At 43.5% G+C, this 14064-nt stretch overlaps 1 protein-coding gene across 2 annotated transcripts in view; it reads left to right on the top strand.

Moving 5' to 3' along the window:
• Window positions 1–14064, top strand: part of GRM3 (glutamate metabotropic receptor 3) — a gene marked incomplete at both ends in the record, with an annotated part of 95270 nt that overhangs the window by 74400 nt on the left and 6806 nt on the right. For both annotated transcript variants that reach the window (XM_080819014.1, XM_080819013.1), the window contains one exon: window positions 6825–6999. In XM_080819014.1, the coding sequence (XP_080675140.1) occupies window positions 6825–6999 (175 nt within the window). The remainder of the gene's footprint in view (window positions 1–6824; window positions 7000–14064) is intronic.

Raw genomic sequence — 14064 nt, forward strand, 5'->3', positions numbered from 1 at the left:
AGATTTAAAAGAAATATATCAAATCTCAAAGTCTTTCAAAATCTGCTGCCACCCCTGCTAGTGTCTACTTCATAATACTCTGCTGAAGGATGGGAAGGAGTTAGCAATGGGGATTCTATGTGCTACTCAAAAGAAACAGCAAGGATGAACACCCCCACGGAAAAACAAAAAACAAAAAACAAAAAACAAAAAACAAAAAACAAAAAAAAAAAACCTCTTAGAAAAGCAAGGCATTTATGGCTATAGTTTAATGAGTAGACGGAAGAGTGATTTTCTCTGCAAGGTGGGCAGGGAAGCTAAATCATGTAGGACTTTACAGGTCAGAGCAAAAAAGTTTAGATTTCACCTATATGGAAAAGGAAACCATTGGAAGATTTTAAGCAGAGGAGTTTGATAATCTCACATTGTATGATCTCACATTCTAAGCAAAAAAGAACAAAAAATATCAAGTTGCTGAAGACACAGACTAAAGGTAAAGGCAGGGGCTGGGAGACCAGTTAGGTAGCTGCAGTGGGTGTTCCCATCACATGGTAGAATATTAACAATGGAGATGGAACCTGTCAAGAACTGCCAGGGGTTTTTACCCATCTTGCAATCTACCAGGTTAGACTGTGAGGATTCAGGGGTGCTGGCAGAAGACACAGGACTGCCGATTCAGAGACAAAGGACTTTACTACCGGGACACCTGGGTGGCTCAGTGGGTTAAGCCTCTGCCTTTCGCTCAGGTCATGGTCTCGGGGTCTCCTGGGATCGAGTCCCGCATCGGGCTCTCTGCTCAGGAGGGAGCCTGCTTCCCTCTCTCTCTCTGCCTGCCCCTCTGCCTACTTGCGGTCTCTCTCTGTCAAATAAATAAATAAAATCTTCAGAAAAAAAAAAAAAAGGACTTTACTACCCACAGCCACAGCTGTAGCCAGAGTGCAGCATTTAGGGACGTGTCCCAGGCCCTAGTTTTCACTAGGCAATATAAAGGGGGCTAGACGACCCTTGTACAAACAGTCCTCAACACAGGATCAGTATCTGCCTTAAGACTGATTAAGTCCTGCCACAGCTCTGTTATTGATTCTGTCCTTATCTAAAATGTTGGTAGTGTGTTCATCACAGGGTTTATTTTAACTATTGACTTCTTTATTAGAGAGAATGAATGCATGTGAGAGGTGGGAGGCGGGTAGAGGGAAAGGAACAAAATCGTAAGCAGACTCCCCACTGAGCACAGAGCCCGCCGTAGGGCTCAATCTCAGGACCCTGCGAGCATGACCTGAACCAAAACCAAGAGTCAGATGCTTACCTGACTGAGACACCCAGGCACCCCCATCACAGGTTTTTAGCATTCATTTTTATTTCTAAAAAATACTGCATCAAAACATTACTTCTGTCCTACCACAGCTCTGTTATTGATTCTGTCCTTATCTAAAATGTTGGTAGTGGGTTCATCATAGGATTTATTTTAACTATTTACTTCTTTGAGAGAGAGAGAGACAAACCTGAGTATCCTTCTCCTTAAAGCAGTTAAAATCAGGGTGGTGGGTGAAGGAGGCATCAGCAGCAGAGGAAAGGGTAGCTCCACACTAGTGAGTAAAGAACATTAGCTTTCAGTTTTAAGCATGCAGCAGCCACTCTTAGCTCAGCCAAACAAGGGTCCAGTCTCTCTGAACCCCTCAAACCCTAGACAGCACAGCAAGATCATCATTACTGTCACTTCATTTCAATTTTGGGAACTCCCCGACTCAGAAGACAGAAGGAGATAGCTTTCTGCCTGGGGCACATGGTTTGTGCACTTAGGCTAACTCAGCCTTGACTTGCGCAGCAGTGACTTTTTTAAAGAAGTTCATCTTAATCCGGGGCAGTTGCTGTCTCATCGTGATAACATCTCTCAGAATCTCGCCTGGTTTTAGCCAAAGGGCTGGGGAAGTTTCCAGTGCCGCAGCCAACCACAAGAATTTATCTAGATTTCTTTGTGTCACTTTCATTCTTTCATTCTGGAATGCAGCCCCTCTGTCAGCATTTTAAATCCAATCCAAGTCAGTAAGAACCCAAATACTAATCAGTGCCTCATCTATGGTTTTCCAGAGCATTTTTCTGTCTCAGAGAAATCCTGCAGACAGGCAAAGCTCCTTTTTTGCTGCCAGGTTCTGCTGCAAAAACCTGAGAGACTGGGGCGCCTGGGTGGCTCAGTGGGTTAAAGCCTCTGCCTTCGGCTCAGGTCATGTTCCCAGGGTCCTGGGATTGAGCCCCCTCTCTGCTCGGCAGGGAGCCTGCTTCCCTTCCTCTCTCTGCCTGCCTCTCTGCCTACTTGTGGTCTCTGTCGAATAAATGAATAAAATCTTAAAAAAAAAAAAACAACAAAAAACCAAAAACAAAAAACTGAGAGACCTTTGTCATCTTGGAATGGATGTAAATTTGGCATGAGAGACTATAGGGAGCCCTAGCAGGGCCCAGCTGTTGTCATTCTTCTTCAGCAAGGGTTTACACACCCGGCCCCCTCAGCTCCCAGGAGAATCAGCCAAAGTGCAGAACTCTAGAGTTTGCCTTTTCTGTAAGTCTCTCCTTTCATGCTCAGTATCAGAGCATGTCTCTGCAAGTTTGATGTGATAGGGAGTTGAACTTCCTGCCCACCCAGAACCTGGATTAGATTAGGGAGAAAGGGGCGCCTGGGTGGCTCAGTGGGTTGAGCCTCTGCCTTCGGCTCCGGTCACGGTCTCAGGGTTCTGGGATGGAGCCCTGCATCGGGCTCTCTGCTCAGCAGGGAGCCTTTTTCCCCCTTCCCCCACCTGCCTCTCTGCCTATTGTGATTTCTGTCAAATAAATAAATAAAATCTTTATAAAAAAAAAATAAAGATTAGGGAGGAAATCCGCCCCATCCCCTAGAGGAGAGTTAGCAACAATCACAGCACTGATCCGGCCGCTCTATCTGAACCCACTGCCGGCCACTCAGCCCTTCTCCAGATTCACCTCATTCATTAACAGGGAATAAGGGGAGCACTATTACTGCCTCGTTGGCCATAGAATTTGGTCAACACTTTTGCTACTGATTCTCTTGCACTTCTCTCAAATTTTGTTAATTCGGCCCCTAAGGCCCTCAGACTTCCTCTTTGAGAAAGCCATTCTGACCTCATTGCCACACTTAAGTCTACTTACAAGGTAAGGTTTAGCTTGCCACAGTTTTGTTGACGCTGACTTTAAGACTTTATGACTGAAAGCAATAGTGGTAGCCGGAGGGTCAGCTTTGGCTCTGGTTCCTTGAGCTCCACTCCCCATGGGCTGTGCAAAGTGGGTCACATGACCACCACACAGACAGTGATGTTGGAGAATTGTCTTCCCAAGGAAGGAACAGAACTTGCTGGACTGGATGAGTGGGTGTAAGAGAAAAGGCCAAATCAAGGAGGACTCCCAGGTTTTGGGCTTGCACACTCGGCAAGGATTTGATGTCACGTACTCAAGGGGAGACCCTTGGAGGAAGGGATCAGTTTTGGTCACCTATTAATCCCAATATGCCTGCTACATGTCCAAGACAATATGCCAAGATAGCAAATGGATATATGTCTGGAGGCCGAGAAGACAGGTTGGAACTAGTAATAAATATTTGAACAACATGAACAGAGGAGGTACTTAAGTAAACTCAAAGAGATGGTGAAGAAAAGACAATCCAAACTGAGGTCTGGGACACTCCAGCCCTTGAAGTTCAAGGAGAAGTGAAGAAGCCAACAAGAAAACTAAGACAAGGAACTTGCAGTGAGGGAAGGCTGTCTAGGAAGCCAAAAAGAAGGAAGTAATTAACCATGTCCAATGGTGCTAGGAGTTTGAGGAAGGTGAGAGCAGAGCAGCATGAAGAATTATAGATAAAGACAGATTTGCAGTGGTGTGACTTATTAAAGGAACTGGACATGTGAATTTGAGGCTACTACTTGGACTCTGTAAAAAAAATTAAATAATATGCTGTATAAACTATGATCAACATGCATCTTTAGTTCTGCTGCCCATTGCCTCTTTAGTATTCGGTGAGCGTAATAAGTCCCTACCCCTGGAAGAAAATCCCAGTGGTCACATTTAAATGCTGCGAGTTCACCACAGGGGAGGCCCCATTCTGGTGCTGGGGAGAGAGCAATGAATGAAAATGCTCACAACCCTGGCAAGCCCATGAGTATGTGCTCTTAGATGATATGGTTCTACAATCATTTTCAGTGGAAAATAGTCTCTATTAGGAAATTAAAATGCCTAGTCCTGTGTAATTATCAAAACCATACCTTGACTTAACATCAATCCTCACTTTCTCCCAAAGTCTGGCCCACCTCTGGCTGAGAGCCTGCACTCCCTGACTTTTCTTTTTCCCTTATTCACACTCCCCAGTCCACCAGTTGCTGTTTCCCTCTCGGCCCTGGTTAAGAAGTAATAAGGAGGGACGGACGCCTGGGTGGCTCAGTGGGTTAAAGCCTCTGCCTTCAGCTCAGGTCATGATCTCAGGGTCCTGGGATCAAGCCCCGCATTGGGCTCTCTGCTCAGCAGGGAGCCTGCTTCCTCCTCTCTCTCTGCCTGCCTCTCTGCCTACTTGTGATCTCTGTCCGTCAAATAAATAAATAATCTTAAAAAAAAAAAGTAATAAGGAAGACACTAGAAAATTCTTACATAACTGGATGGTTTTGTGATCTCCGCAGTGTTTTCTAAACACACGTTCTTTGGATACCTGATGGTGAGTAAGGGTTGTTTTTCATGCAATATTCAGAAATTTCCAGCTGCTTTCTTTTCTCCTGCTGGTCCTTGAGTGAGCTGGCTGGCAAATCCTACCTTAAGTTGTCTCTTGGGGCTCTGTGCTCAGTCCCAGGGCACCCAGCTATACTCCGCCATTGGCTTCTTTCTAGGAATGACTCCAAACTCCTCCACACGAGCCCAAGACTACCCATGATGGCTCTTTCTAGTGTGGCCCATCTTGCCCATGCATGGCACTCACATATCTTTTGTTTTGATACATTCTTACAGTAAAGGACAGTCTCTGCACAGTAGCAAGCTGTGCCAAGAAAGTAATTAGCCTTTTCTCACCTTCTAGATTTCCGAGACAGAAATCAGGCTCCAAGCCAGGGCATCCTCCTCCCGCAGGAAAACCTTAAACCTTCTGTGAAAAGGCCATAAGGAAGCTCTCCTCTCTAGGTGTTCAAAGCGAGGAGATAAGCTGAATCTTCCTTCAGGGAGGAAGGGTCTACAACCCACCGCACAACTTTTCCAATATATCTTCCTCATAAAAGCCTCTCCTCTCCTTGCAATGTCTTCAAGTGCAGGAAGTTTCAATGTTAAAGGCATGTTTTTAGAAAAGGTTTCCTTGAAAAGTGGCTCATCGGAACGTGCCTTACCCTCATTATAATATCTGATATCTCTCCTATCAGCTCCATAGTCAAGGCTGAGGAGGGAGGGGTAGAACTCTAAACGAAGAAGACAGTTCTGATATTATTTATCTACGTAAAAATAAAAACAAATTATGCTAGAAATTGGACTTTCTCTAAATAACACAGTTATGATTTATCAAGGTTCTTACATCGTGGAATGAGATCATTGACTCTTTTCTGAGCAGTTAGCAAAAGGGAAAGGAGCCTGCAATGTGGGGGCCAAGTAGGACAGTTAAAAGGGACAAGAGGTTTAAAATAGAGAGGACAGATTGTGCTTTTAGCATATAAAGTAAACCCAGAGTCTGAAGAATTACGCTACAAGTATAACCTGAATTTTTTTTTTGTCACAAACAGAATGCAGCTTTCTAACGTTATGTGGCTTCTCCAGTTAATTGTTTAGTCTTCAGCTTTCTTTGATCAGGGAAGAAGGTAGGACACTTTAGGGCATGAAGGATTATACTATCTAGTAATAGCATTGCCTGGAGAAAGAGGACAAAGAAATCTAAAATTACTCTAGGATTTACCATAGCTACTCTGAGTAGAAACTGAAACAAGAAATAATTAATTTCTGTTTTTCAGTCCTGAAAGCAATAAAATATATAGAAGCTAATTTAGGATTTTCCAAAAATGTATGGGAGCTGAAGTTAGGACAGTTGATGAGATCAGTGAAGATGAAGAGTGAAAGTCAACGAATGAAAAAAAGACACTGTAAAACCTAGTTCTGAGGTATACTTTCAGGGGAGGCAAAGAGGAAGCAACAGAAATTCCTCTGTCAAAAACAGGTGTATGGAAGCCTAGAGAACAAAAGGATTGAACAGGGAGTACCAGATGTATCAAAATTTCAGAGAGGTGCCAATGAAATAACTAAAGATGGAGACCCCAGAAGAAAGTTGACAATGTTCCCCAATTTTGAGCAGGGAAACCAATGGCTGATAGGCAGAATTCCCAGCAAAAAAGAGAGATGAAGGAAAGTGTAAAAGACCCCAATTTGTTCTTGATCATAGCAAATCTTAAACAAGCCAAGTTGATTGACTGAAACCATCAGCAACCTGGTCAGTTCATCACTGAATATCGATATTTTACTATTCAGGATTCTGACTTAGGGGGTTCTGCAGAAATGTGTTTCTACAAATATGAAGAAGAAAACAAACAAAACAAGAAAATCCAGGTAAAGTCTTGGCAAGCATTCAGGAGCACCCGACACAAATGTTTGCTTACAAATCTTCAGTGACATTTCCATGAACATCCCAAGCCCAGATGATCCCATTTAATCATTATATTGGTTTGGTTATACTAACAACAGAACTGTGGATGATTTGTTTTTTTTGTTTGTTTGTTTGTTTGTTTGTTTCTGTTTGCTTTTTTAGTTTGGTCTTTTCTCAGTGTTCTTTTTAGTAGGCCACATGATTGAATTTGCAGCCAGACATTTAACAAGACGGCCCTTTCTTGTAGGTGCAGACGACCACCATGTGCATCTCCGTCAGCCTCAGTGGCTTTGTGGTCCTGGGCTGCCTGTTCGCTCCCAAGGTGCACATCATCCTGTTCCAGCCGCAGAAGAATGTGGTCACGCACAGACTGCACCTCAACAGGTTCAGCGTCAGCGGAACTGGGACCACATATTCTCAGTGTAAGTATGGAATTCAGCGCTGACCTGTCCGTGACCAGCCCCGGAACAGACAGCAGGCTCGGAGAGGAAGCCAAGGACATAGTCAGGCGGGGACAACAAAGGGCCATCCCCGTGAACAATCTCAATTCCGTTTTCGTAAGTCCTGGTTCAACCACACGAGTCAGGGGCCGTGCTAGGTGCTAGGGATACGGAGGGGAGTGGACGAGTCAAAGCACCTATTTTGGTAGGCACGCGGTCCAGCAGGGAAGACAAAACATTAAATTCATAGGGGCAGTTAGGGTGTCTGGCCATGCTATGGAGTTAGAGAACCTACTCCTTAGTCCTGACTCGGTGACCAGGTCGGGGGGTAACCTGGAGCACCTCACTTTACCATTCGCAGTCCTACTTTACTCATGGGTCTGCAGGGTTGGATTAGACTGGTGTTCTGTAAAGGATGTTCTATGTCACCAAGATGATGAAGGTGCTTCACGAAAAATTAAAAAGGGAAGATGACTGAGTAAGACGGAAAATGGCACATCCTGAATACCGCTTTGGAAGTTCAAAGCACCTCCTTGAACATGAAGTGTTTGTCTTAAGAAACCTTACAGCCAGGCAGCCAGTTTAGCTGTGATTTACTGTTTCTTAAATGTGGTAGACCACATTTAAACCAGCTAATGTGTTCCCACGGAACACACCTTGACAAATGCTGGAGTACATCTACCTCCTGCTTCAGTGACACGATGCGTTTTGGTTGCTGGCCCGCTAAGAAGCAGTGTCAAGTGCAGGACAGCAAAGGAACCCCCCCACCCCAGCTCACAGCAGTCTCCCCTGCTGACCTGCAAATATCTGAAACACTCCCCTTTGTGAATCACTGATGTAATTCTTGGGCTCAAGGAACCTAAAGGGGACAGGCTTTTAAGCCATTTTCAGCTTCTCTGTGGTACAAAGCCTGAGAAATTCACTGACAGAAGGGGAGTGAGGAGGAGGGGCGAAACCACAGGAGGGGGAAGGAAGACTGGAGTGACAGAGACAAATGACTACTTCACCGTTTTTGCCTCTAGTCGATCGGAAAGGATGCTTCAAAATAGCTCAGCACCACAGAGTGAGCAATCACATTAGTGCCCCAGATTCGGCAACAAAGTATGAACTGTAACAGGGCTGCCCTTCCCCCAGCAAACACAGGCAAGGCTGCTGGCTGAAAGGAGGCTTTCCAGGATGCACCATTTGTATCTACCACTCCCGGGTGGAGAGAGGGATGTGACTGTCTTTCCAGATGCCATTGCCAGGTGTCCCCATGGTTGAGTCCCAGGACATGGTACAACTTGTAAAATGATTTTCCCTGGACCTTAGAGAAACCTGCTTATTTCTTGAGCAAACAAATCTCTTTTCTAGAGCCCAACTCTTACAGCTAGCGAGTCCAGACAAGAAAGAACTGGCAATAACAAAGAACAACAATGATAAGAGCAGGGAACAGGGACTGTCATTCGTTGAGTATTTTCTATCTTCTGGGTATGGTACTCAAGGTTATACACACGTGTGCACCTGTGCCGTATCTTATTTAATGCGCACAATGCCAAATATCAAGAAACCGGCATCCCACATATTGAAAGTGGCATAACCGGAATTGAGAGTCAGTTTCTCTGATTTCAAAGGCAGAGTGTCAAACCACCGGATAGTGCCATTTGACTCAAACTGCAAGCTGGGAGATTTCCCGCGAACTTAGGTCCATGGTAGGCTTTACCAGGAGAACAATAGGAAAGTTCCCCTAGGTTGGGCAGCAAGATATACTTCTGAGCAAAAATCATCTTGTTCTTTGAGCTCAGAGTTCCTAGTTGTTATTCAAACAATTTAACAAACTCCTTAAATCTTCCACAGACATGGATACATGCAGACCTCAGTAATTTTGAAATGGCAGCATTTCCTGATATATATATAGGAATTAACAAATTCCTCCAGGAATAACAAGGGCACTTGACCCAACCAAGTCTCTCTTCAGAATTTCAAAAATATCCATTTACACAAAAGTAACATCTGTTGACCACAATGGATCTGCTTAATCTTTCGCTCAGAATGCTAATCTCTCAGCGGCCCAGTTAATACTTCAAAGTCAGCATCTACCCAGCCCAACATTTTAGAACAATTTTTTCATGCAATGAAATTTTAAGTAAATTTTTTTCTTCAGAAAAGACCTCATTTTTAAAAATAGTCTTTCTCTAATTTATATTAATGAAGTGGTATTAAAATATTAAGGTGAAGAGTTTTTCATGTGATACCTCTGGGCATTTCAAAGTATATAAGTAACAAATACATTAATCCATTATTTGTAATTCTTTACCTTTCAATCAAAATAGTTTTACTTGTGGGCTCATTTTATCCCATGAGTACTAGACATTACAATTTATAATTCACAGATGAGAAAATATAGGAGGTACTTCTCAAAGATATACAATGGTTCAAGAATCGAAACTGGGTTTCCTGACTTGTGATTAATATCTTAGCCATTTTAAGAAATTGGAACTACAATCACTCATGGAATTCACTCATTCATTAAATGCTTGAGTACCTTCTACACAACAGAAATATCTAAGCACTTGTGTACATAGTGGTAAAAAGGACAGATGCCCTGCTCCCATGAAACTCAGTGTCTAGACCAGTGTTGTCCTTACTGTAGTATATAACCCATTAATGGGTCGTGAAATTTATGCAACATGTTTGGCCAGCAGTTTTCAGAAGAAAAAAATTAAATATATCAGAGTTCATTATATGTAATAAGGATAAGTAGTATTTCATGAAATTTGCTCCAGAGGTGATATATGTATACAAGGTCCAGGTAAATGTTTATTACTGTGAATTGCAGCCAAAGAAGTTTGAAAGACACTTGTCTCTGGGACCTAGTTTATGGATGGACATGTTATTGACCCACTGTGACGACAGTTAAAGCAACCGGTTTAATTCCCAGTGCCTGTTTCTTCCATTAAATAATCAGCTCAATTTATATTCATTTCCTTCCTAAATGCCAGGAAGTACACGGTTTTGTAAATCAAGAAATATCCTTAAATTGCTCCGAGTTCATTAGGTAAAGCATATGTTTTACTTAGTTGGCATGTAATTTATGTTCTGCTAAGTATTATGCAGGCATTTTATTGTATTGAGTTATTGTTACCAATATTGCTGCTGGTTTTCTAATTTAATCCCCCCAGATGGAAAAGCAACAACTCTATGTGTTAATGAGAATATGTTAGTGCAGCACCAAGGTTCCCCCACAACCCATACATACATGTAGGTAGCTATTCCCACATAGCAAACTTCCCCCAAACTTTGTGACTTCAAAACAATAGCCTTAAAAAAAATACAAATGAAAATAAAACACAATAACCCTTTTATCATCTCAGGATTTGGTGGGCCCAGAACGCAGGCAGGGCTTGGCTGAGCAGTTCATCTGCTCTTGCGAGGCTGGACCAGGTCCTTCTGTGGTTTCAGCAGGCCCACAGTCACTATGATCTCAGACTTCACAGCTTGGCAGGACGCCTTGCCACGTGCAATCCTAGAGAGGATGACAAAGCCTGTCCAAATTTGAGGGAAGGGACATAGACGCCCCCACCTCTGAAATAATTCATGGCCATTTTTATTACGACACATTCGCCCAAGCCTTCCTCCAGCACTGCAGTTTTATCAGAAATCACAAAGATGGGACACAAGCAATCCTGTTAATGCCAAGAAGTTACCCAGGCCAGAAGGTGCGGCCAAATTCATTCCCACTTAATTCTCAGGCAAGAGTAGGAAATGCCACCTCACTTAGGGGCCTGGGTGAGCCACCTGACAGCAGCTAAGGTGGCTGAGAGCAGACAAAGTACTAGTATTGGATTTTAAAGCTGAGCAGTTGCTCCAAAAAGATGGAAAAGCATGACCAAACTTAGAAGCAGGCGTGGACAAAAGGACATGTTTAGGGACATCTTGGAAAACTCATGGTCTGCGAAATGTTTACATCCTGCTAAGTGCCAAAAAGAAAAATTTTAGTTGTATCTGATTAGCCATATATGCAGTGGGAGTCAAAATAATAAAAATGAAGGTAACATTCATTTTTCTCTATCAGGTACACCCCTAGGCCAATGGCTCCCAATATCTGTGTACCAAAAAGACAAAAAACAAAACAAAACAAAACAAAACAAAAAACCCTCTTTGAAATGAAGTGCCCAGGCCCCACCCAGAGATATGCTGAGTCATATGGTCTGGGTCAAAAGCAATCTGGTTTGTAACACATACTCCAACTGGTTCAATGGAAGTGGCCTGAGGAACATATTTTGAGAGCCTCGGCCTCAACCATGCTGCCTGCTTCATCCACTTTTATCAGTGTGGGCCAGGGAGAACCTCGGAGAGGACCCTCATGGAGGGAGCAGGCAGTGGGTTCAGAGGGGGCCAGGTGTTCTGAGCTCCCATCCTCTGTCTCGTGCCACAGCCCCATGCGGCTACGATTTCCCCAGCTCTCTCTGGAACCCTCCAGAAAATGCATTTCTAGCACAGAAGTACCTGTCCACACAGAAGACATTTACTGAAACTGGGAATACTCCCTCAAATAACACTTAACTCAAAGACCCTAAAATCTTCAACTCATACTTGTAATGCTGCTCATATATCCACACACACAAGCAAACATTCTTCATATCTGAATGAGAAGGAAGAGACCATCTTTGTTCAGCTTCAGAAGCACAAGGGCTTCCCAGAGCTGGTTCCCAAAGACAGACAATCAAGAACATAAGCTGCAAGTGTAAGGAGGGCTGCCTAATCATGAAGGACACAAGCCGGGTGTATGCGTGAGGTTATGCAGCAGAAAACCCTAGGGCCTCCATGCAGGTGGGAATGTTGTGGACACTAATGTGAGTTCGTATCAGCCCAAACTGCAGAGGGAGAGGTGAGAAATGGAGTGTGTCCAATCTTCCGAGCCATTCTATATCCAGATTTGGTCCCATGGGGATGTGTGTTTCTCCTGCTCATGGTCATCATTCAGATATATGCACGTCATTATCATTAAGAACAGTAAAAAGGGTTCTGCTAACTAATCATGTTCAGATTTGGGTCCCAGAGGAGCCGCAGGCATATGGAGATTGATTTCTTCTGCCAAAACCTTATTCAGAAAGTCGCTTGTCTAGGTGGTGAAGTGCAAATGGCTTCATTAACAGAATCATTCTTTATTACAAAGGATTTTCACGTTAGAAGGAGCAGTGGTATAAAAAGATCAAGTGAACAGTCTTTCAGAGTCACACTCTAATTTCCCACAGAACCACAGCAACTGAAAGCAAGCCCGATCAGACTTGGCATTTATCAATGGCCAGGCCTTTGAAGATACCCCAGTTAAAAGGGGTAAGCCATTACGCAAGTCTGAATATGACTTTATACAAGAAAAAAAAAAGGCACATAATGCCCAAGTTCCTTCTCAACAGCGCAAGTCCAGAAAATGAGCATAATATGCCTGCACTTCACGGTCGAGGGAGTCCCATAATGACACTATGTACTAGACCGGCCAGGAAAATCAGCAAGTTATTTGGCGACGCAGACGGAATTGATGGTCTTCTCTGCCACAGGCATAAGTATATTATAAACATAAATCCTGCCGGCCAATCCGGGAAGAGCCAAGAGTTTTCAGCAAGCTAAGCCATCTGCTGCTTCCAAGCAGAATAGACCTAGTACATCCACATCAGAGAGAGGTCAATCCAGTTTCCCTTTGGAGGGGAAATTCACAAGATGCCTGAGAACCTCATTCCATCCTCCCGAGGGCGGGAGTCGAGGAGGGCCCTGACTCTCACAAGTAACCCTGCATGTATCAGGGAACAGATGTTCACACTCCCCCTTTCTTCTACCTAACATTTCCATTGTGTTTGTCTAACAATTGCCTTTTTGCAACCCATAAGTCATTTTCTCTTTACCTCTACTATTTCACTAGGTTTTCCCCTAAGCAAATACAGCCTACCTTCTTTAATGACAGTGACCAAAGGGACTCGGGCTGGAAGAGAATGCTATGGATCATTTATTCTAATAACCATATTTCAGGATGGGAAAAACCAGAGCCCTCTCTGTTAGACACTTTAAGGATTTTGATAAGTGAAGTCACAGATAAAATTCTCGAAAGCAGCTATGCGGCTATTCTGCCTCTCTGGATTTTCTGCCTCAGCTCAGTTACCAAATGCATCTCAGAGATGATTCTGACAGCAAGAACTTTAGCATCTGCAAGTTCAGTGATTTCTTTTTTAAATTAGAAGCCTTCTCTTCAGTGCCACACATGACAGCATCTTGTTCTACCGGCAAAGGTGCGAACATGTATTCCTCTCAAAAGCCCATTACAGGGAGTTCAATGGCATAAATCATGTCCATCAGAGACCCTGGCGACCCTGCACCCAGGCTGCACACAGGGAACGTGTGTTATTCCCGAGGGGCCACAAAGCTGCCCAGAAAACATGCTTCGGTGAAGACAAAACAATGTCATTAATGGTGACTGGCTAAATGTTTATGTCCATGATAAAATTTCTCTCATTTAAATTTAGTTTAAAAGTAAGCATCATTTATTTGGGGGGTTTTATTTTTTTAAAGATTTTATGTATTTACTTGACAGAGAGAGAGCACAAACAGGGGAACAGCCGGCAATGGGAGAGGGAGAAGCAGGCTCCCCAATGAGCAAGGAACCTGATGCCGGGTTGATCGCAGGGCCCTGGGATCATGACTTGACCCAAAGGCAGTCAGTTCAACAACAGAGCCAACTAGGGGCCCCACATCATTTTTTTTTTTTTGTAAGCCTCACTTTCTTGCATTAAATGACACTGTACTGTTCCCTTCTGTCCTGTGTCATTGAATATAACGGAAACTCAGTACCCCAAAGAGAGCCCCTTAACCAGAGATGCTAAAAGTCACATGCATTTCCATGTAACCCCAAACCTATTAACACATTTGGGGACATGGTACAATGCTCACAACTATGTAGATATGTTAAATTAAAAAGGAAATACATATATAGTCAAATACTGCCCATACACTGACTTCAGAGGGTCAGCTCCTTAAAGTAAGCAGAGTCTCACATCAATTTATTCTGTACTATTT

The sequence above is a fragment of the Martes martes genome (genome assembly GCF_963455335.1).
Source record: "Martes martes genome assembly, chromosome: 11".
NCBI lineage: Eukaryota > Metazoa > Chordata > Mammalia > Carnivora > Mustelidae > Martes > Martes martes.